The sequence below is a fragment of the Lissotriton helveticus genome, chromosome 3_1 (assembly GCF_964261635.1).
Source record: "Lissotriton helveticus chromosome 3_1, aLisHel1.1, whole genome shotgun sequence".
Taxonomy (NCBI): Eukaryota; Metazoa; Chordata; class Amphibia; order Caudata; family Salamandridae; genus Lissotriton; species Lissotriton helveticus.
Window position 1 is genome coordinate 136,549,162 of NC_136061.1, and position 21,991 is coordinate 136,571,152.

The window sequence follows — 21,991 nt, forward strand, 5'->3', positions numbered from 1 at the left end:
TAAATACATGGGTACTAATTAAGAGGAAGAAGCCACTGTTCAAGTAAAGACCCTTTAAAAAGGCGAGATGGCCTGAGGGAATGGCAATATAGGGCTGAGCCTGGAGGTTTTCTTGTGCATTGAGCATGTGGGTGTGAGAGGGTTTGTAGTAGATTAGAGACGAAAATGTGTGGTTCAGGAAAGTTTAACTTCTAATGCAGTTTACTTGCAGAGTAAACAGAACTATGACATTCCAAAAATATTGCGCTTAGGAAAAAAACTAAATGTCTCTAATGTAAAGATAGTTGCAACATTATATACAATAACTAGGTGTATGCACCACAGGGACAAGAGACCCTTAATGCAAGAGAATACATAGGCAGTGTAGCGTTGGCGACAGTCAAACATATTGCATGATCAAGTGAATGTGGTGGAGGAGGAAGAGAGTTAGGAAAGGAGCGAAGGAGGCATCCGCAGACAGAGGCGGCCTTAGGCATGTGCAAGCTGTGCACCTGCACAGGGCCACCAAACCCCAGGGGCCACCATGCCAATATATATCCTTAATATAATAATCCTCTGAGGATGGATACATATTTGCATGGCGGCCCCTGGCAGGGATTTGGCAGCCTCCGGCTCTGTTCCACTTCCAAACACCCTGACACCCCCCACCCCCCTCTTCACTGGCCTCCGCGCTCCGCCCCACCCGGACCCCCTCATCTGGGTCTCCCTACCTACGCTCCCTGCCCAGGGCCGCCATGAGCCTAGAGCCGCCCCTGCCGCAGAAGAGGTGGAGGGAGGGAAACCCTTTGAAAGACATATCACTCATTTGAAAAGGAGCTAACCCCGCTAAGAACCACGCATGAGGGGTTAGACTAACACAGTTTAGTGCTGCCATTCACATCGCCACACTAAAACACTAATATCACGCATAGCTGCAGATTTTCTTTGCATGAGCTGGCAATGCAGCTCAGTGCACTCAGATAAACTTATCAGCTAGCACCTTTGCTGTGCTGTTTGAAACAGTTATTATGTGCTAGACCCATGTTTAAAAGAGATGTCTTGTTGCTATGGAAACTGACCTATTTACTAAATTGACCTGAGACTAGCTAAACGGTTTACCTTGCTTTTACTGAAGTTAGAAAGAGTTTCTTACATTGCTGTATGACTACATGTTTATCTAAACTGCAGCTACTCGGCAGATTGCACAGAACAATTGTCACATGTGAGCCAGTTGGAATTACCATTATGTGTAAATGATTAATACCACTGTTGAAAAACTGAGAGCACCAAACTCAAGAAAAGGAAATTGTTGGACTTAGCCCTCTCTGCAGGGTGGCCATGCAAACCTTTTGCCTTTACACCTCCTGCTTTGCTAAATCTGTTTTGCTGGCTTTAGGACAGGCACTGCTAACCAGTGGTAAAGTGTTAGTGTTCTCCCCCTAAAACATTATAAGATTGACCTACACCTGATTGGTACATTTAATTTACGTATAAGTCTCTAGTATATGGCACTGCAATTACCCAGGTCCTGTAACTTAAATGCTACTAATGGGCCTACAATGTTCATTGTGCCACCAACTAAAGTAGCAAATTAAAACATTCCTCGTGTCTGCTATTGCAGCCTGTAATGCAGTTTTAAACTGCCATTTTAACCTGGCAAAATAACATCCATTCCTTTTAATATATATATAAATCATCCCCAAGGTAGGTTCTAAAGGCTCATAGGGCAGGATGCCTTGAATTTAAAAAGGAGAACAAGTGAGTTTGTGTTACATGTCCTGGTAGTGAAAAGCTCCTAAAGTCGGTTTTTACTGCTGTAAGGCCTATCTCTACCATTGACTAACACTGAATAACCTTATTACATTTATTAACTGCTAGGTTTGGATTGGGAGCAAGGAGACTCAAATGAATTGTAATTTAAAATTAATTCTCTTTATCGCTAAAATTGGATTTTAAGACACAATTCTGAAAGGGCGACTGTTAGAAAGTTGCGTTGGCAACAAATGAGGGACAGAATGCTGAATGAATTAAACATTCACCCCCAGTCAAGAGAGCTGAGTTAAATCCATTGTTCTTTTGCCCAATATGCCACTCCAGTTTGGAACCAGCCATATGCAAATCAGTCTTGATCCTGCTCTTGATGGGAACAGTCCAGCCTGAACAGTCAAGCCGGGTCCTCTCTGGACCAGAAACAAGCATTCTGGGACCGGTTTCGGGGTATCACCCCTCATCAGCCAGGCTAACTTGAATCCAGTGGCACAGTGAGCAAGGGACCCACGTCTGCTTGACAAACAGTAGCGGCTGATAGTGGTGCACAAGACTGCTAGAGCAAGCTTGAGATAGGAAGAACCTTAATAAATACATACCAAAGAGCAAAACAAAATCTTGCCTGTGTTGGGAAGGCAAACCTTACCAAGAACAAGGTATAAAAAATGTGGCTTGTAAACGATGTCTGTGAGGTCGAAAGATTAACTCATCTCTTAGGACTGGGATGAGGAAGACAGACAAGGAGGCATTAGAGATATATACCTGAGATATGAGGAGCTCCCACCTCATCAGGGACAAACTCGGCTAACTACATACTTTTTGGCACAGGCTTAACGTCACTCCTTTGTCTCTGGAACCCCGCATTTTTTACCTCAGGGGTAATACTTTGATACCACCACTTAAGTTACTGAAAAGTAGATTGCTGTGTGTTCCTCTAAAAGTAATTACTAATGAAGGTTTTTTAACCAACCATTACAATTTTGCAGATGTTTTAATCCATAGTAGCAATGCCACCAACAACAACATTTGACACAATTATTGCCTCTGCATACTGGTAATACAGCAGGAATGTTCACATCATGAGTGCTCTGACAGCTTCGCCCACTAATGCCTCCCAAGCACTGTCAGACCCATCGTGTATTTACTGAACAGATTCGGGGATGCAAAGGTCTCAAAACTGTTGAAATTATGTGACATTACCTCCCCATAAGCAACAGTGTTATTGTATCTTCTCATCTCTGGATACACGTTGTCCAGATACCAATCAAAGTTTTTGCACTTTAGGCTTTTCCTCAGTGCTCTTCTTTCAGAGACATCACCAATATCAATTCCCGGATTCTGAAAGAAAAAGACAAAATAATGCACATGCTACTTCACCAAGTAAACTGTATATCATGTCTATGCATTTGTACAGCATATTTTCTTTATATTTAGTTTGTTTTTCTCAGTTGTCCTGTTTCGTTTTGTCTTTACTCTATTTCACACTTCGGCCCTCATTACGATGTTGGGCACACACAGTGGCGGAATCGGGACCGACTGACCTCGGATCAGCGGTCCCGACCTCATTATTAGGATGTGACTGCACACGGTATGGTGGCACAATCCAATCTCTCTATGGGAACTTGTGCTCTGGCCGTATACCGGCTGTAGCTCAATCTTCCATCGAGAAATTGGTGTTTTTGTTAACCCCAGAGCCATGTGGCAGGCGCCTCATGGTGCCTGTCATGCGGTGCAGGGATTAACCCAGCCTCCAACCGCAGGCCTCTATAGCAAGGAAGCTCTTTAGGGGCCCCCAAAGTCGCTTTCCGACAGCCTTTTCATGTCAGAAAGCCCACATTGAAACCTGTCCAAAACTGTTATCATAATCCCCACAGCGTAAACGCCGTACATAGGGGATTCTGAGAGGCCTCTGACCAGCCAGTTTCAAATCCGACAGCCGTCATCGTAATAAGGCTGTCGGATCTGAAACCAACTATGTAAGTCAGAAAGCCTCTGACCTGCGGTACAAGGCTTTCTGACTTACATTGTAGTAGGGCCCTTGGTGTGAATGGCTTCAAAAGTAGTTCACTAAAATTGTGTGTTCACTAAAATTCACTGTTCACTGAAATTGTGACAGCTAAATTTCGGCAGCTCAAAAGTGCTATCCCAAAAGACAAATCATGTTCGATAAAAATAGGATCTGCAGATCTGTATTGGCACAAATGGGATTTAAATACGTTTAGGCAATAGAAACATAGCTGTGGTCTGCACCTACACTTGTCGAAATTTAGAGACAAAACAGCTGACAAAGTGTGCGCAGGGAGTGTTTACACATTGCAAAATAGTTTACACGTGGGCAAAGAAGTACTCTGAGCTCTCTTTTGATGGGGGGGGGGGTTGGTGCTCCTCAGCGAAACTGATAAGAGACGTTTGAGTCCAAACTATCCACAGCCAACTTGGCATTTTACATCACTCCTTGTGTTGTTTTCTTCAGATACCCTCAGAGGGGTGATTGAGTCCTGAGTATTTCTAATGAAATACTGCTTTCAGGGACATTTTGAGGATTTTTGGGGGCCCGGGCCAAACGTACTTTGGGGGTCCTGTTTGGAATAGCTCTGGATTTATGACCCGATATCTGCTCTGTCATTCCTTTTTTAACCAGGTCACTAACAGTGCACAGGCACACTTGTCCAAATTCTCAATGTGTTTACATCTAATATTCAGGGATAATGATGTGTGGTTTCAATAATCTCTCAAAAGTCAGATCAAATCCTCTACACAGGCACAGGATCCTCTCCGGAGGGCAAAGCAGGCCAGAAAACTACTCAGGAAGCGCTGCAATTAGAAAGCAATGAAGTAAAAGAAAAAGGAGAAGGGCGAGGGAAAACAATTCACTTGTCAGGCAAAGGAGAATCCAGGTGTAATAGAGATCCAAGCACAGATACACAGGAGCACCCCAAAGAGGAAAGGAAAAAAGGGCCAGAACCGGCAAATCGAAAAGCCTCCCCAGCTAAGAAGCTTCAGGCAATAACAACCTCTCAGGCTGAAATGCTTATCAACCCAATAGAGATCACAATAACTGGCACTGCTCATCATTTCAAACTCCAACATCAGGATTTAGAGCCGGTGCCATCAGGGAAAAAAGCAATAAAAAAATCGGGAATGAGGGAATGGAACACGAGGGAATGGAACACGAGGGAGGTAAATGCCGCAGCCAAAGAGCACGAACCACGACCTGAAAAGGCCACCCCATCAACAACAACCCCTGAAACCGGAAGCAAGGAAACTTTATCCCCCAGCCATAGTGACCATAACCAGTCAGAGGGGTTTGAATCGAAATTGACATTCGTTCCCGAATATATGAACAAAGGAAAACAAGATATCCTAAATAGAGGGAACCTGTTGAGGCTATTTAATGAAATTCCGGAACTAAAAGGAATTCGTTCTCAAGATCTAATAGTCGTAGAATTCAAACAATCCCCAAGGACAGCAATCGAAGAGACCCTGACAACCTGGTCCTCAAAGGATGTGGTGGATAAAATATACTCAAAGAACGCTAGGTTTCTAGCCTGGGGAATTACGCTGAAGGTTCATAAACGCCCCAGGTATCCGCACCCCCTCCTTAAAAATCTAAAAGATGTGGACTTACCAGGGAAAAATCATAACACATGCGTGCGCGGTGCACGCTCCAATTCGCCCCCCATCCCTTTTAATGAGAACAGGTTGAACAAAAAGGGAAGTCCTGGAAAAACAGAGGGAAGTTCTCAGGAAAATAGGGATTGGTCCTGGGTCTCGAAAACATTAAACAACAAGTATACCTAACGTAGAAATGAAAAGTGCATCAGGCAAATGGAGGCGGGCCCCCGACATGGAAGAAGTTCGACCAGCTTACGTCACGTTCTGCTCATGGAATGTCCATGGGTTTAAAGATATGGGGCAGGACCACGAAATATTAGCGTTCCTTATTCATCACGACATAATCCTGCTCCAGGAAACGTGGAATCTGTCTCCAACCTCAATTCCCGGATTCATAGAATTCCACATTTTGGCAGAAAAATTCTCGAGCTTCGGGCACCCAAGAGGGGGCCTTTCAACTTAGATAACACAAAATCTGGACTGGTCAACCGAGGAATTGGACACGGGGACTAATTGGGTCCAAGTGACCAAATTAAACGGCAAACATTCGTTTGATGAAAGTAAGAGGCAACTATTAGTAATCAACGTTTATATCCATCCTGAAAGAAAAAAGCAGAACGAAAAATACACAACTCTAACAAATTTAATAAAATCTCTGCAGAAAAATCATCAGCACTGCCAAATGGTTATTTCAGGTGACTTTAATTGCAATCTCATAGCGAACTCCCTGCACAAAAGTAAAAGGCAAGATAATCTGGGAGCCAGAACACTAGTGGACGAACTAGAACCTCTCGGTCTGACAATCTTGAACGGGAAAATCACGGGTGACATTCCAGCGGCTGCTACATTTTTGAGCGGAAAAGTGTCTTCAACAATAGATTTTTTCATCATCAGCAACAATCTGCTTTCACAAATCGACACTTTTAAAATTACATCACGAGTCGAAAGTGATCATCTGCCCCTTATTGTAAGAATGACCATCAAAGTAAAGTTTGCCCAAAAAATTAAGTCCATAGCACAATACCCTGAAAAGTTTAGCCTCCGAAAACTAAAATGGCAGGGAGCAGTGTCACCATCCAGGAGACAGTCAGGGAATACTTGGGCAAACAGGGCCCACAAACAGTAGTCGATTGCATCAAAACTTGGGAACAGCTGGCCCAGCTATTAGTCCAAAGGTTCCCAGCCACATTAGGTCGGACTTCAAGGAAGGTGATCAAAAGAGAGCCCTGGTTCAATAATGAGCTGCGAGATCAAAAAAGAGGGCTTGCAAGAGAGGTACAACAACAATCACGAGCAGCAAACAAAGGAAGTAAAATAAAAAATTGGAAGCTGTGCCAATTAAGGATCAATTATAGGAGGAACCTGACGGAGCAAAAATAGCGTACAAGGGGGCTATCTGGACACAATTACTGTCCGCAAGCAAAAAGCCCAATCGCAGCGACTTCTGGGGCATAATAAACAAATTGTCAACTGGCCCAACATTACAGCAAGAAGCGGGAATCGGTCAAGAATCGTGGGTTCACCATGTGAAAACTCTGTACAGCAACATAGCATCAGGCCCTGTAGAACGGCCTGGAGGGCAGCATCCTGTTCAAGAGGAAATGCAATCAGTTCCCAACCCGCACTATTTGGGAGGAAGAGTAACAAGTCCTGAGACAGCTAGTAAAGAGCCGAATAATTTGACCAGCGCAAAGGAACTAAGAGGTCGTATTTTAAAACTCAAGTCCAAGGGAGCGGCAGGTCCAAATGGCCTCCCCAATGCTATCTTCAAGAACGACCTAGATTTCTGGTCCTCCTACCTTACTCCCATCTTCAATGAGATCTACATACAGTCCAAAGTCCCGGCTTCCTGGAAAGGGAATATTATCCACCCTATATATAAAAAGGGTGACCACCGTAAGCCGGGCAATTACAGACTGATCTCGCTGATCGATGTGGAGGCCAAGCTGTACGCTTCTTGTCTGTTAGCCCAGCTTCAAGATTGGATGGAGGAGAAGAACATAATCCCCAAGTTCCAGACGGGCTTCAGGCAAGGGATGGGCACCTCAACCAACCTGGCCACCCTAGCACTCTTAACTGAAAAAGCGTTAAGAAAGAAATCCCAACTCTTTGCATGCTTTGTGGACAGCAAAGCCGCATTCGACCGAGTAAGCAGGAGTCTTCTCTGGAACAAACCTAAGGGCTGGGGCTTGCCAGGAGAAATGCTTAACGCCATAACTGCCCTTTACATGGAAACCTGGGCTAGAGTAAAGCTGGGCGATGGGTGTAGCACAACCCCGAGCATTTTTACGCAGCGAGGATTGAAACAAGGATGCGTTCTAGCTCCCAGCCTCTTTAATTTGTTTCTTTCAGATATCGCACAGTATATTGAAAAAGCAGATTGTCACCCTCCGAACATGGCCAACGAGTCAGTCGCCATCCTACAATATGCAGATGACATTGTCTTATTGAGCCAAACTCCCATTGGCTTACAGAGATCAATAAACTACTTAGCATCCTACTTGGATCAGGAACAACTGGAGCTAAACAAAGAAAAAACAAAAATTGTTCGCTTAGTGGATCCCAAAAAACCAAAGTTTAAATGGTCGGTAAAAGGGGTAACTGTGGAAGAGCAGCGCTCATATAAATATCTTGGCATAATAATTGAGCAGGGCACATCTCACAAGGAACACAAATTGGCTTTAAAAGCCAAAGCCCAATCACTAATCTATGCTTACAGACTACTACGTAAAAAACTAGACTGCCCGAACTACACTCATCTGCTAAAAGTCATGGCCGCACAAATCCAGCCCAGCCTATCGTACGGTTTAGTCACCTGGTGTGGAAAAGATGCAAACTTATTGAACGAGCTCCAGACTAGGATTCACAAGGCTGTTTTTGAGCTGCCAAAATCTGCCTCTCCTTCTCAGGTTCGACTGGAATTTGGCTTACAGCACCAGAAATTCCGGGTAATGAGTAGCTTCGTCAAACTTTGTCAAAAATTCCGCTGTTCCATCCCGGACACCCTGAATAAACTATGCTGGGATGAAATTAAGCACCAGATGAACCTAGAAACACCGAGCTCATGGGGAAGCTTTTTGAGAACAGCTTTGACCGAGCTGGAACTACAAACATCGTGGGAAAACGGGGAAGATAGAGTAAGCTTCGGCAAAGCCGTAAACGCCGCAGCTAAAAAGAAATCCCTGCTGGCTGACAAAAAAGCAATCACCAAGCGCCGGTATGGGTGGACAGTCATCAACTCATATAGAACCCTAAGGCCCCAAAATTATCTATCTGCTCACTTCAGTTTGCAATTAAAAAAGAGCTTTACAAACTTCTGCATGGGCTTGCATGACTCAAAAGACCTGCATCCAACTTGGAAAAAGCCCTATCAATCTGCAAACTGTCGACTATGTGGTTTTAAATCAGAATCTGTAACCCACTTATTATGTGCTTGTCCAGCAGTCCTGGAACAGAGGAGACAGTATTTAAAATTCATCTTCAATGATTTGAACATTCGTTCATGCAGACAAGCAGTGATAAGCTGGCTGGAAGGCGCTTCCATTATCTTGGTCTGCAGGGGCGTCAAATTCATGACAATGGTCAGAAACCTCTTACGGCAAGCTGACGGAGAGTAAACGAAATAAGCAGGATCAACGTCACCTTTCAACAGCCGACCAATAACATTAATGAACGGTCAGCATGCTTACCAGCGTCTAGCAGCAAGTCGCAAATAGTGGTGCACGAATATTACAATTTGGAACACTGGGGCTTATACTATACAATTATCTTTTCCAAAAGGTCCCCAAATTTTTAATAAAAAGTAACAATATCCTTTTATATAATCATGGAACCATGTCAAAATTAGGTGTATTTATAAATGTAATGATATTTTTACTACGTTTTTATGGACATTGGGGGGGTTTGTAATGATTTTAATTAATCAAACAATAAACTTACTACTACTACTACTACTCTGTGACTCCTACTCATTTCTCAAATTTGAGGTCTTGTTTCGCCCTAATAGAAACTTTTTTATTGATGCTGCATGAAACAAACACATCTCTCTGCAAAATGTCTGTAATACACTCAGACACATCACCCATATTGATAGTAAATTGAAGGAATACAGTACTTAAAACAATGTTTAAGGATTATTACAAAGTCTTCAGGGCAAGACGCTTCAGATTGAGCTGACTATTTGGGGGGTGGGGGGCTGAAAGGCCGGGGCAATCGGCCAGCACCCACTTTGCCCAATCCTTAAAGCGTCTCTGGCTGCTTTATGGATATCTATCTGTGAACATATTGTGGTACTAGGGTGTGCTTGGAATGCCTAGAATGTCTAGAAATCTATGGCAAAAAACATACACATATAGTCATAGCTTCATCTACATGTGGTCCGCACACACACTGCATCCATCATGTCTGGCATAGTCACCGTTTATTGACTCATGTGTTCAACCTCAGATGCAGCCATTTTATAGTTTTCCCAATGTATGGCTTACCTCAACTACAGATACTCAGAATAAAGGTCACATATGTTCTATCATCAATTTCTTTGGTGTTATTTGGGCCCTTTGCGTTTTTTCATAGGAAGCATTTAGTCACAATCCCTCTTAACCTTTCATTTTTGATGACTCTTGTGAAACACCTCAAGACCCATGCCAAGGTCAGATGCAAACACGTCAGAAAGCATCATTAAAAACCCCGCTCACATAATTAGCAAGAACAAATTCCCAAGGCTGTTTTAACGCAAGCAGGAAGCAGACAACACATGCAAGGTGAAAATCACAGGCTAATGAGAAACAATAAAAAAAGCAAAAGGTACCAAGATAATTATCACACTGTATCTTACCATGAGGTGCTGAAGAAACCTATTATCAACACATTTTCTCTGTCACTTCCTAACACTTTGACAAATGCTTCAGAGGGAGCTTAATGAAGGCATAATGTGCCGAAGCAGAAGTTCTTAAGATGTTGTGAATAAAAGAGATCATTTTCAAAGAGGTACGATTTAGATTAATTTATGTACTCATTTAATTTATGTAAGAAATAGCATTAGAGCACGAATTCAGTCATTAAACTGTGCCCTTTGTTACAGGTGGCTGCTTTCTTAATGTTTTCTCAATTTTCTGCAAAGTTCATTAGGCACAGCAGGAAACCAATTTCACATTAGAAAGCACTGATTTTCTAATATCGGGACCTATTCACAAAATGTCGAGTAGAAACTGTTTCCAGTGCTTTCCATGCCTATAGGAATTAGCCGTAGAACATTTAAAAGGAGAATTTTAGGATCCAGTTTACACAATAATTGACAGCGCGGTGCCCTCTTTGCACTTTTACTAATTGGGGGTTGGATGTTTGCTGGATAATTCAGGGCACGTGAGAGAGTACTCCAGTACCACTGTTCCAAGTACTGATAAATGCTTTTGTGATCGCGCCCCTCGTGCTTAGATTTACGTCGTTTTTAGAATTTGCAGAATAACACTACTGTGCAATGTGAATCTTACCCGTATTAGATGTGTGCAGGCAAACTCATGGTCCAGTATGCATTCTCAGTGTAGAATACTGGAGTTTACATGTGGGGAAAAGAAGTTTATTGTCTCTACTGGTAAATATTTTCCCCTTTGAAGAACTCTGTCCCGCACACCCCATGCAAGATGAGGGAGCACCAATTAATTTGCTAATCTGGAAAAAAATACGTAATTCTCGTTTTCCATATTTCTAGAACGGTAAAAGAGGAGCACGACATTGTAACTAATGACACACTTTCCAGCGTTGACTGCTTACACACCTTTGGCTGAAAAACCATCCAGCATCCTTGGCCCCCAGAGATTGACACCAACAGACTGTATGCAAAACAGGGGGCTTGTCAGTAAGAATAAATCCGATATGAGGGCGGAAAAGATGATTGCAACGTGCGGACTACTTTTTGTGGAACACGTGCAATTCCGGTGTTCGAAACGTCTGTCATTTCAGGCCACACTCACAAATCCGTACAAACCAGAGCGGTTTTGTCTCTGGAACCTGCATTCTCCTGCAGTCTCTTTCAGCTGCCTTATTATGCCAGCAGGGCCTGTACCAGAATCTGAGAATGGGGGGTAGACATTTCGGGTGTGTGTCCGCATAGGTATTTATTTCAGGCCCAAGCACGTCTTTCTTAACCTCAAACCTGGCTGTGACCCACTTCGACATTCAGAACGTCGCCAGACACTTTTCTGCAAAAATGTACAAAGAATGCAAATATACACTGGTAGGCTGTTTAAACCTTTCAGTGCAGAGATTAGCAAAGGCCGGTGTACTGTGGAGAATGTAATATCACGTTCTCTCACCGAGGGCGTGGAATACCCTTGGTGCTGGCACCAGGTCACCTAATAGGAAGGGCTGTACTGCAGGGTTATGTACTCGACTTGTATGAAGGTATAAGGAGGTTGGAGATTGGCTCGGTTTGTACTGTACAATTATCTTATATGTTAATAATGATGCTAAACAATAATGATGCTGTACAATTAGCATTATTAACATATCTATTGTTGCAAAGTCATCCTGTGACCTGAACACCCCCCAACCTTTTGCTGACTGGTGGTAACTGACTCTGACTGACCCTGGGCTCTGCCTAGCCAGGCCAGGACCAGTGCTATGCTTAAAACACTTTGAATGCAGTGAAAACACCTACATAGACTTGGGTACACTATGGGTTGGGGTCAGTGTTTCAAATGGAATAAAATAAGTGCAGGCACTCATTAAATTGAGTTAGGGGCGTGGCTAATGGGCGGGGTTAGAGGCGGGGTGAGATATGATAATCGAAAACATTTCTATTGAGTATTCATTTTGCCTTTGCATTGCCCTTGACAGTTGTCTCAAGCTTTCCATATGTGCAGATTAACTGGTGCATATGCTAATTTAGGATGGTGTGAAGTACTTCTGGGAACTATGCAAGGAGCTGCAAAACCCTGAATGCAGCCAAGCCATCAACAGTAGTATTAGCACTTTCAGGCTAAGAATCAATGTGCACCAGGACAAGAGAGACTGGCATCGCATCATTATTTACAAGCATTAGAGGCATTTATTTTCAAATACCTCCTGGGTGTCCTGATTTTCTTCCTATATGATTTAGTTTATCTCTCACACACAAACATACACCCAACCAGGCACAAGCACACAAACAAGCAGACAAATATTCTCTGTCAATCTTCACATCTCTAATCTCGATCCCTCCTCCACTCACGTCTCTCCCATTTGTATCCATTTCTCTCGCTGCCCCACTCTCTTTAGCCCAAAGGTATCCTATAATCCTCTACTATCACTCTTTCTATTTCTAATCTGCCATCTCCGTGCCTCTCTTTCTCTTTCCATAGCTGTCTCAATGTCTTACCCATCTCTGTCTGTGCTTACCCCTTCTGTCTCTATTTTTTTCACCTTTAAACTCTCCTCTGCACATTCTATCTCTGCCTCCACACTCTTCACCTTCTTTCACCCAATTCTCCTTCCTCTTCCCTTGGCAGAAGGCCCCACGGCCAGAGAGCTTGCAGTGGCAGACAGTGCACACTGCAGGGTCGCGAGAATGCGCAGAGTCCATCAGGGTAGAGGTCAGGGGAAGAACAATACTGGCCTCTGATGGGCAGCTCAGTAGACCTCTTCCCAACTCACCTGGGCTCCAGGCAGGCCTCGTAGGCCATCTCCACCACCTTATCCCAGCCAATGTCCCAGCAGGTGGGTAGGGGTGGATTTGCAGGAGCAAGTAAGTCTGGCCTCAGTGGGAGGTCAAGCAATTAAAATGGCACAGTCACTTATGCAGGCTGTCTTCCCTCACACCCATTCAGGCTACAATCATCACTGTGCCTCTGGCAGCCGATGTCCAATGCACTAACAAGACGACCCGGCATGGAGGCCCAGCAGGGGGCAGTTGAGGACAATGAGAGCTTCCATCTAAGAGCCGAGGCCCACTTGCACCTGCGGCAGGCCTCCAGCAGGCTGTTCAGCTGAATGATACAGACAGATGCCAAAACGGCCAACATGCTGCCAAATAAACGGACCACAGCTGGCCCTCAGACATTGGCCCAGTACCCACCTTAATAATCTGAGTACCGGTACTCTCCTTAGCACTAAGGAAGTGCCGGTACTCAGCTTGGTAAAAACAAGAAGTGCCGGTATCAGTACCTGTTAGTACCGGCCCATTTAAAGCACTGATTGGGGTACCCCTGTGATTGGCATGACCTACCCTCTAAGGCCCTAGTACATAATAGGGCAGGGGTATTGAAACTACCTATCAGTCCCTACTAAATAATAGGGCATGGCAGTTTAGAGGCCAGCAGCCCTTTCTGCACTTGGATGTATGCACAGCGGAAGCCTGAGGTCAGTTTAAAAGGAGCCCTGTGTTGCAGGACTGCTTTTAAAAAATAAATTGTGCCCAAACTCGACTTTTGTGTTTGGGGCACTTAGCAAGGACAAACCTACAATGTTTGGGCATGGTAGGTACCCCCAGGTCTCCCCTAGGTGTTCCAGGGGTGTGGTCAGGTACTTATGAGGAGAATCCTTATAAAACGGTTTCTATATGCCCTGGGGTTAGTGAAATTGCCCATTTCACTCCCCACATTGTAGTGAAATGCTTCTCAAAACCGACTTTTGTGCTAGGAGCACTGTGAAATGAAGATCTGCAATATTTTGATTTATTCAGGACCCCTAAAGTCTTTCTTAGGAGTTCCAGGGGAGGGGGAGGGGTCCTGTAAGCCAAAATTCAACCCTGTACTTCTCTGCCCTGATTGGTCAGAGATAAGTGGGTGAGCCTGGCTGCTTTGAAGAGGTGATAAATGACCCCGGGGGTTAGGAAGCCATGCTGGGAGGAGAGGTTGCTGAGCAAAGCATTGCCAGAGCCAAGGGGAGGGCCACTAAATAATGCTATTCAAGGGAAAGGGAAGAACACTAAATACGTCAGTTTCATTTACAACTCTCCTCTTTGACCCAAGGCAGATGGTGTAAAAACCAGGTCAGGGACAACCAATATTTGCCCGGCGGTATCGCCTCTTTAACCCACAAAATATTAATCAATGAAGAGGCAGGCGCTGGAGACTGGAAGGCAGGAAACAAGGTTTATTCTCTCCGGAGGAGAACACATCAGTTCGGACAGCAGGTATCGTCACGAGGTGCTCTAACCGCATCTCTGAGGCCTGGCCTCTTATACACATTTTCATGATCTTTATTGCAGGTAACATATTCTTGTAATGCTTTGAAGTATGAAAGGACATCCTCTGAATCTCCCCTTCAGGCCCGTTCCCACACACATTTACAGTTGAAGTCCCCACCCCGGTCACAACAGGTGATGATTATCGCGCAGCTGGACATTCCGCTGATTCACGGAATGTGGGGGTTTGATCGGATCTCATAGGGTGGGGGCTTTGATCAACTCGAGGGTCCTTTGATGAGGGAAGCTTCTTACTGTACGGGGGGGCAATAAACGGTATCCACAGAACTAGGTGGCGGCCTGGGAACGAGGAAGACAAACGGGCACACAGGAAAAGGGGGTTTGTATCAAAGGGCCTGGGACCATGAAAGGAATGAAGGGAGGTGTCGCGCTGGGAACAGGATGGGGTTCTGAGGCAGAGCTGCGCTGAAGAGGGGTTTATGACCCAAGGCATGTGCGAGCGGGGGGGGGGGTTGTCAGCGTGCGGGCTTTGTGAGGGCGAAGGGCTATGCTGGGGGCCAGTGGCGTGCAGAGGGTGGTTCTGATCGAGGCACCTAAAATGGCGGGTGCGCACGACAAAAAGTGTGGCATCAGGGGAAAAGGCAAGATGGCGCAGATAATGTTTATCAAACCGTACTAATTTTCCACAGTCCTCCCTTTAACATATCCAAGACATCTTGCTGGCCTATTTCCTACCCATGTCTACTGAGGTGGTCATAAGTAAAGAAGTAGGAACCCAGGTGAAGGAGCTATAAACATTACATTCAAAATTTTCGTTTTAGGAGGCGGGTCTATCGATAAACTCGTTTGCAGGAAAGTCATAGTAATGCAATATCGGGCAAAAAACGATTCTGTAGTGAGAGCATTGAGTACATTTCATAGAAGCTTATAATCATTCGGAATATGAACTGATAGATTATTGCATATGTAAATTCTTTTCGTATTCGGTTGGAGTATAATCAATACAATGGTGGCTGGGAGAGAAATGAGACATAGTAAAAACGGTAATCAAGGGTATCATTGTTCGAAGTTAGTGAGTTCTCAGCATTCTTTGTCGTCTTCTGTTGGCACTGTGGAGCACCGGCGGTGGAGCTATGGGTCCAGCTCTATTCTAGGTCCCGCGTTGCAGGGCATGACCTTTTCCTCGCTTTTCTGGTCAAAAAAGGTCCTTTTCGCCCTGTGTCCTTTTGGGTCGATTGTCAAAAAGTTCAGGTGGAAGAAGTGTGTGTGTGAGTAGTCCTTAGGGTAGGTCGGAGAAAAAGGGGGATGGAGCAGGGCCAGATCGGGAACAGACCAGGGGGACGGAAAACTTCAGGTAGGCGGGCTCATGACCGAGTTCAGAGAGCGGGGACTTTTCGGCACACGTTGAACATCGAGCAGGGGCATCAGGTCAGCCCTTTCCTCTCATTTTGTCGGAAACAGTGCCTCGTCCTGCAACTCCTTACTGTCGCGGTCTCGCCTTGGCCAATGTCGCAGATGTTCCACGGTCTGTAGTCAGGCCGCGTGCTCCCACATCCGGTCTCTTTCTCCTCCGACAGTGGTACCCTTTAATGAGTTTGAAAAGACAGTCTTTAGAGAATTGGCAGAGGAAGGTAATCACATAAGTCTATTTCTCTCCCAGCTCCAAGCTACTGAGAAACATCCGTTATATTGGGGTTCACAACCAACATATAAATAATTGATGACGGGTTTGCTGAATTTCCTTATAACTTTCCTTCGTAACTATTTCGTTGGTGTTTGTTGGTGTTACATTCATTGTCGCGGTACGAGATCTGGTACCTATTCATTGCATTTTGCTTATTACAGCTACGTCAGTTCTTTTGGCAGAGACCCACTTTCCTAGTACGAGCCTTATGAAGCTATACCGTTCTCCAGGGCTTTATATTTTACGAAAAAGTGCAACGAGCTATCACCATGGTCTGATAGGTATCTTTCTGAGGGACGAACATAGGCTACACAAATTTCCATTCTATCAATGCATCCTACCTTTCAGCTAAACATTTTACTTTCAACAGGGTTCATTGCAACAATTTCTTCATTTCGGTCTAATCTTAACTTTGCAAACATCATCCTAGTTCCTACATAGCCGCTTATAACCTGACTACTTCATTAAAAATCGGGGTCTTATGGAAAACAACTAGGGACATAGCAAACTGTGGTGAGGGACTATTGTCTTGCTTTGTGTCATAAGGGCGTTATTTAGCTGAAGGCCACAGTTCAGTTGGTAAGTGTTCAGTGACATTTCTCGAATTCTAACCTCTGTAGCTTGCTTATCAACAAATCATTTCTAGGGACAACGGCTGGCCTGTGTTAGCCGTAAGTCGACCCATCTCTTACAACCGGGGGTGAGGGACATTTTTAAAAACTCTCGTCCGGGGCAGCTGATACGAAACTGGGGGCGTTCGGGGATGCTTCGATCACTTTTACTGTTTGGGCATCGAGACAGTTCGGGACGGGGAAGGTCGTGTTACCTGAGGCATTTTTATCATAAAAGCCACTGACATGTAGTTCCCTTAATATGGGCCAGATATGGGAACCTCAGTCGTCTTACCTGTCCTTTCCTTTTCGGCCAATTTCAGGTTTTCATCAATATTTAGTAGAAAGGAGAGGCAGTAACATGGCACCAAAGTGATTTTATCTAAGACAAATTTGTGCAAATACTTGCGGTATTTGGAGCCAGTTGGGTGGTGCACTAGGGGTGGCGGTTTGCCAATTTAGGTGCTAGTCGTTCGGAAGAGCGAGAGAGAGAGAGAGAGAGAGAGAGAGAGAGAGAGAGAGAGAGAGAGAGAGAGAGAGAGAGAGGGAGAGAGCGAGAGAGAGAGAGAGATGTGCAACGATAGGCTAAATAGTACACGAGCAACATGGGGAGTGGTCGTGTATTTAAGATAGGCTATTCAGCGCATTACACAACATGAGACATCACGGGTCTGTGTTAGAATTTCGAAAGCATGCAGTTTGGGACGGACGAGCATTAGACCGGGTACAGGGGACATGCATTGAGTAAAAAAAGGGCACCATTGTGTCGCACTTCTTGCATTCTCGGTCCTTTGACCAGTTAAGTCAACGCTTCAGTCACACAGAAACATTTTCTCATAGTTTCAGACATACGTGGCATGTGCCCATTCACGCAGCACGGATTAGGGGTGATCGTGTTTCATCATATCATACAACTTATTGGCTCTTTCGTTACAAGAGCAGTTGTGGGCGTGCTTAGGTGCCACCTTGCAGCGTTAGTCCGCTTCGTTTATCAGACATGGTGGGGCTTCAGATCTTCACCATACCTCAGTCGCAATTCCAATGTAACCTGCAGAGGGAGAAAGAGAGGGGAAGGGAGGGGGACAACATTCGAGCATATCAAATGCATGGGTACGAAAGTCCTTTACTTACCTCATACTTGTCTTATCTCCCCGGGATAGAATCCCTGGGGTCTTGATTTCTGGAACCAGGGGGGGGGGGGGGCAGTGTGTCCTTATAGGTCGTGTGTAGGGAATCGTAAAAAGAATCAGAGGCACTTAGTGAGGTATCTAGTTGGTAGATGTATCTAGCTATCAGGGTCATTAAATCTTTTTCAACGCTGTGATGTTCTAAGGCTTATCAGTTCTTCGGTCAACTCTGTTCCCTAGTACCTTTGAGTGCCGTACCTTTATAACATTCTATCATTTACACCGCTTCACTTTACCCATCCTCAGAAGTCGGGGTCCTTCTCCAAGCGTTAGTTCCTGAGCCAGTCGCATACTTGGAGGCAGAGTATCGTGTCTTAGATTCGATCCTCCATCCGGAGCTGGGCAACCATCTTCTAATGACCTTAAAGAGAGAGCAAAGCAGGGTGCACAGAAAAACTCTCCCGCTGATCCCACATTTAAAAAAAGCATGCAATACCTGTTCATAGTTTGGAAAACCTTTATTTGCACAATCGTTCAGCATGTAGATATGACAGTGCAATCGTATTTGGCCGGACACGGCAATGGCTAAAGTGCGTACAGTAGGGGGGGGGGCTATTTTGTAGCCTTAAAAACATGTAAAACGGTTTATTCATTCATTTGCAGGGAACTAAAAACGTCTATCATTGGTTGAGGGATCAAGGGACATTCATTTCATAATTGGAAGCGCAGTTGGACTAGTCGTAATAAAATTTCCTATATGCATACCGTGGGCGTGTGTCACCAGCGAGGTGATGTATCGGCTACAATAATATCATAATAAATCGTACATTGAAAACAAAATTTTTCACGGGGTCCTTTTACATGTTCGTCGAGTGAACCCTCCCTCGTTTTCGTCAAGTGTACAAAAGATCACATATATACATATCTCAGAACATCGAGTCTTTTTAGCTAAAAACACCACGAGGTGTTCGTAAGTTCTCATTGATACCGGCGCCATTTTAGGCGAGGCCGGGTTAGTCCAGAAGTAGCATCAGAATTTTCTTTTTTTCCACAACCGGCGGTTGGACCAGAGTCCCTTTCGGCAGTTCCAAAAAGACTTGTGCTAACAGAAGGAGTGGCTATGTCATGCTTATTTCGTTAGAGATCAAGGCAGTTGTTCCTCACCGGAAGCCTGTTGGGGCCGAGGGCTCCTGGGACCTTTTTACAATCTTCAAGGCTGTGGAGATGCTGTCGGAGGTGGGGGCTCGTGCCCCGGTGGGCAAGCGTCCGAGTTACATTGCTGGTCAAAGTTACTCTAGCGGCCTAGACCCGCCTTTTAGGGGGCCCAGACGCCATTTTGAGGCCCTGCAGCAGCCGCCCTTCGTCAAGTCTGCGAGAGTGGAAGAGACCTTTTGGGGTGAAGAAAAACAGAACACCGTGCCGTAGGACAAGTCCCATGTCCAGTGCTGCGGAAGTATGGCCACCTGCGGCGTATGTTCGGTGCTGCGCAAGTATGGGCGCAGCCGTTGCATGTTCGGTGCTGCGCAAGTATGGGTGCAGCCGTTGCATGTTCGGTGCTGCGCAAATATGGGCGCCACAGTGCATGTTCCGTGCTGCGCAAGTATTGGCGCCGCCTGGCTGGAGGATTTCGGCGCCGGGCCGGGGCTGGGAAACCTCCTATCCGGGGAGGTGGGAGAGGCCCGTTCGCGTCGCCTCTCCCTCCCAGCCCACCCTGTACCAATTTCAGCAGAGGTATTTGTGATGACCGGACCGGGGCTGGGAAGCCTCCTATCCGAGGAGGTGGGAGAGGCCCGTCCGCGTCGCCTCTCCCTCCCAGCCCACTCCTGAACCCATTTCAGCGGAGGTATTTGTGATGGCCGGACTGGGGCTGGGAAAACCTCCTATCCGAGGAGGTGGGAGAGGCCCGTCCGTGTCGCCTCTCCCTCCCAGCCCACTCCGCGAAGAAGAGGATGGGACAGCCATTTCATGCCGGGCCCATGGTGCCTCCTGGACATCCCACTGGCGATTCGATCGATGGTTGTCAGCAGGCCCCGCCCCACACGTGCTGTGTGGTTCACCTTCCGGATGGGCGTGACCGGTGACCTGCGGCATTTCGGGAACTTCCGGAGTGGGGGTAGGTATTTTGTTTGGACAGGCATGTCTGGGTAATGGGGGGTTGTCTATGCAGGCCTGTAATTGCTCCTTTCTTTTTACAGAGTGGGGGGGGGGCAGCAGAGGGTAATCAGTCCCATTGCACTCGAAGTTTGAGTTCATTAATGGAATGTATACTAATCTGTCCGAGACTACTCTGTGTATTGTTTCTGTAAGTTATCTGAAAAGGGTGGCTTTTTCTTTTTTTTGTTTGTTAGGGAACCGTAGCGGTAGTACAGGGTTCGTCACCGGGTAATTTAGAGCTAGACTGGGTTTCCCGTCTTAGCGTTGTTTGATCTATGAGGACTCAAACATGTTGCTAAAATTGGTCTGGCGAAATCTGTGCCATCGGGCATAATCAAACGTGGTGGTTCTATCCGGCCTGTCCATGTCAGTCTGATTCATCTTTGTCTCGCGCCTTTTCCCTTTCTGCCGGCCTGTTATTCCTGTCGGCCCTCTGCTCTTACCCTCGTTCAGTAGAGTCGGGCATTGGGCTTTCCAGTGCCCGGCATATTTACAAAAAGCACATTGGTTTTGCCCTAAGTCTGGTCGTCCTGTGCGTAGTGTCGGGGGATTACTTTCGGGTCGTTGTGTCCTGGGGTTGTCCTGCCGATATATTCCTTTACCTACTCTGTCCTCGTCTCTTTTCTTTCGTTGCATTGCTTCTTTGCGCCACATACCGAGACTGTCAAGCATAATAGGCGTTGTCTTATTATTACGAAGGGCTATTTCTAACGTTGCTATTTTATCAAGATCGAAGGATCCTATCAGTGGCCACTGTTTCTCTTGATTTTCTTTGGTGTACCTGTGCCACAGCTTACTATAGGCTATGGTAACTAATCCATAGTTTATGAACATGTCTTTATTAGGGGTGCCTTCCAGCGGAGCTAGATGGTCCACCTCTAATAAACGGTCCGGGCTGAACCAACTACCAACCAGTGGGGAGAAGACAGACATGACGGCTCACAATGAGGACAAAAAGTCTGCACTGCCTATCTTATCACTGTGTGCAAAGACTAGACAGAATATTTCTATTCTACGTTGTTTGCAGGCAGTGAATACCTCATGAACCAATATCAAATAATAAATAAACAACCAGTGGGGAGAATAAGTAGGCCCGCAAAAGGTCTGCGTCCTCTACCCTTTCACTATCTGCAAAGGGGAACCTGTTCTTTCCTGTTTGCAGACAGAGAATCTCCAGAAAACAATCCGCGAACAGTAGTTCGGGGTTAAAAACAATTAATCAGTGTGGGAGAGGGAAATCTCCCGAAAACAATTCATGAACAAATAATCAATATCAGTGGGGGAGAAAAATAGGCACGCTGGCTGCGTTACCTATCCTTCACTGTTTGCAAAGAGAAAGAGCCTACTGTTTCTCTGTTTGCAGGCAGTGAATCTCCAAATAGGTCAACAAAGAGTAATACTAGTATTTTCTGAACAATTAAACAACCATTTCGCAATTCGTCGTGTTTACACGACCTTACCCGGACCGTATGGACAGTTTCCTATCTTCCGAATCCAGCGCCCGATCGTCCTCTTTTCCTCGTATTCCTCGCGGCACTCCTGATGGTTCCCAGTCAGGACCGTAGATCACTCGAGAGAGGTCTGTTCGGAACTAGTGAAGTTCGGATGATCGGCTGCCAGACGAGGGTCTATTGGGCAAGAGCTCTCCCGATCGTTGCAGTCGTTCACTCTGTCGTCAGGACCTCTCCCACTGGATCCACGTGTCGCTGATGGGCCCCACGCTTGGGACGCCAATTGTAAAAACCAGGTCAGGGACAACCAATATTTGCCCGGCGGTATCGCCTCTTTAACCCACAAAATATTAATCAATGAAGAGGCAGGCGCTGGAGACTGGAAGGCAGGAAACAAGGTTTATTCTCTCCGGAGGAGAACACATCAGTTCGGACAGCAGGTATCGTCGCGAGGTGCTCTAACCGCATCTCTGAGGCCTGGC

General features: G+C 45.6%; 1 protein-coding gene across 3 annotated transcripts in view; it reads right to left on the reverse strand.

Annotated features, from left to right (window-relative positions):
• Positions 1-21,991, reverse strand: part of GALNT17 (polypeptide N-acetylgalactosaminyltransferase 17) — a 1,757,718-nt gene that overhangs the window by 145,010 nt on the left and 1,590,717 nt on the right. For all 3 annotated transcript variants that reach the window (XM_078679403.1, XM_078679405.1, XM_078679404.1), the window contains one exon: positions 2,947-3,084. In XM_078679403.1, the coding sequence (XP_078535529.1) occupies positions 2,947-3,084 (138 nt within the window). The remainder of the gene's footprint in view (positions 1-2,946; positions 3,085-21,991) is intronic.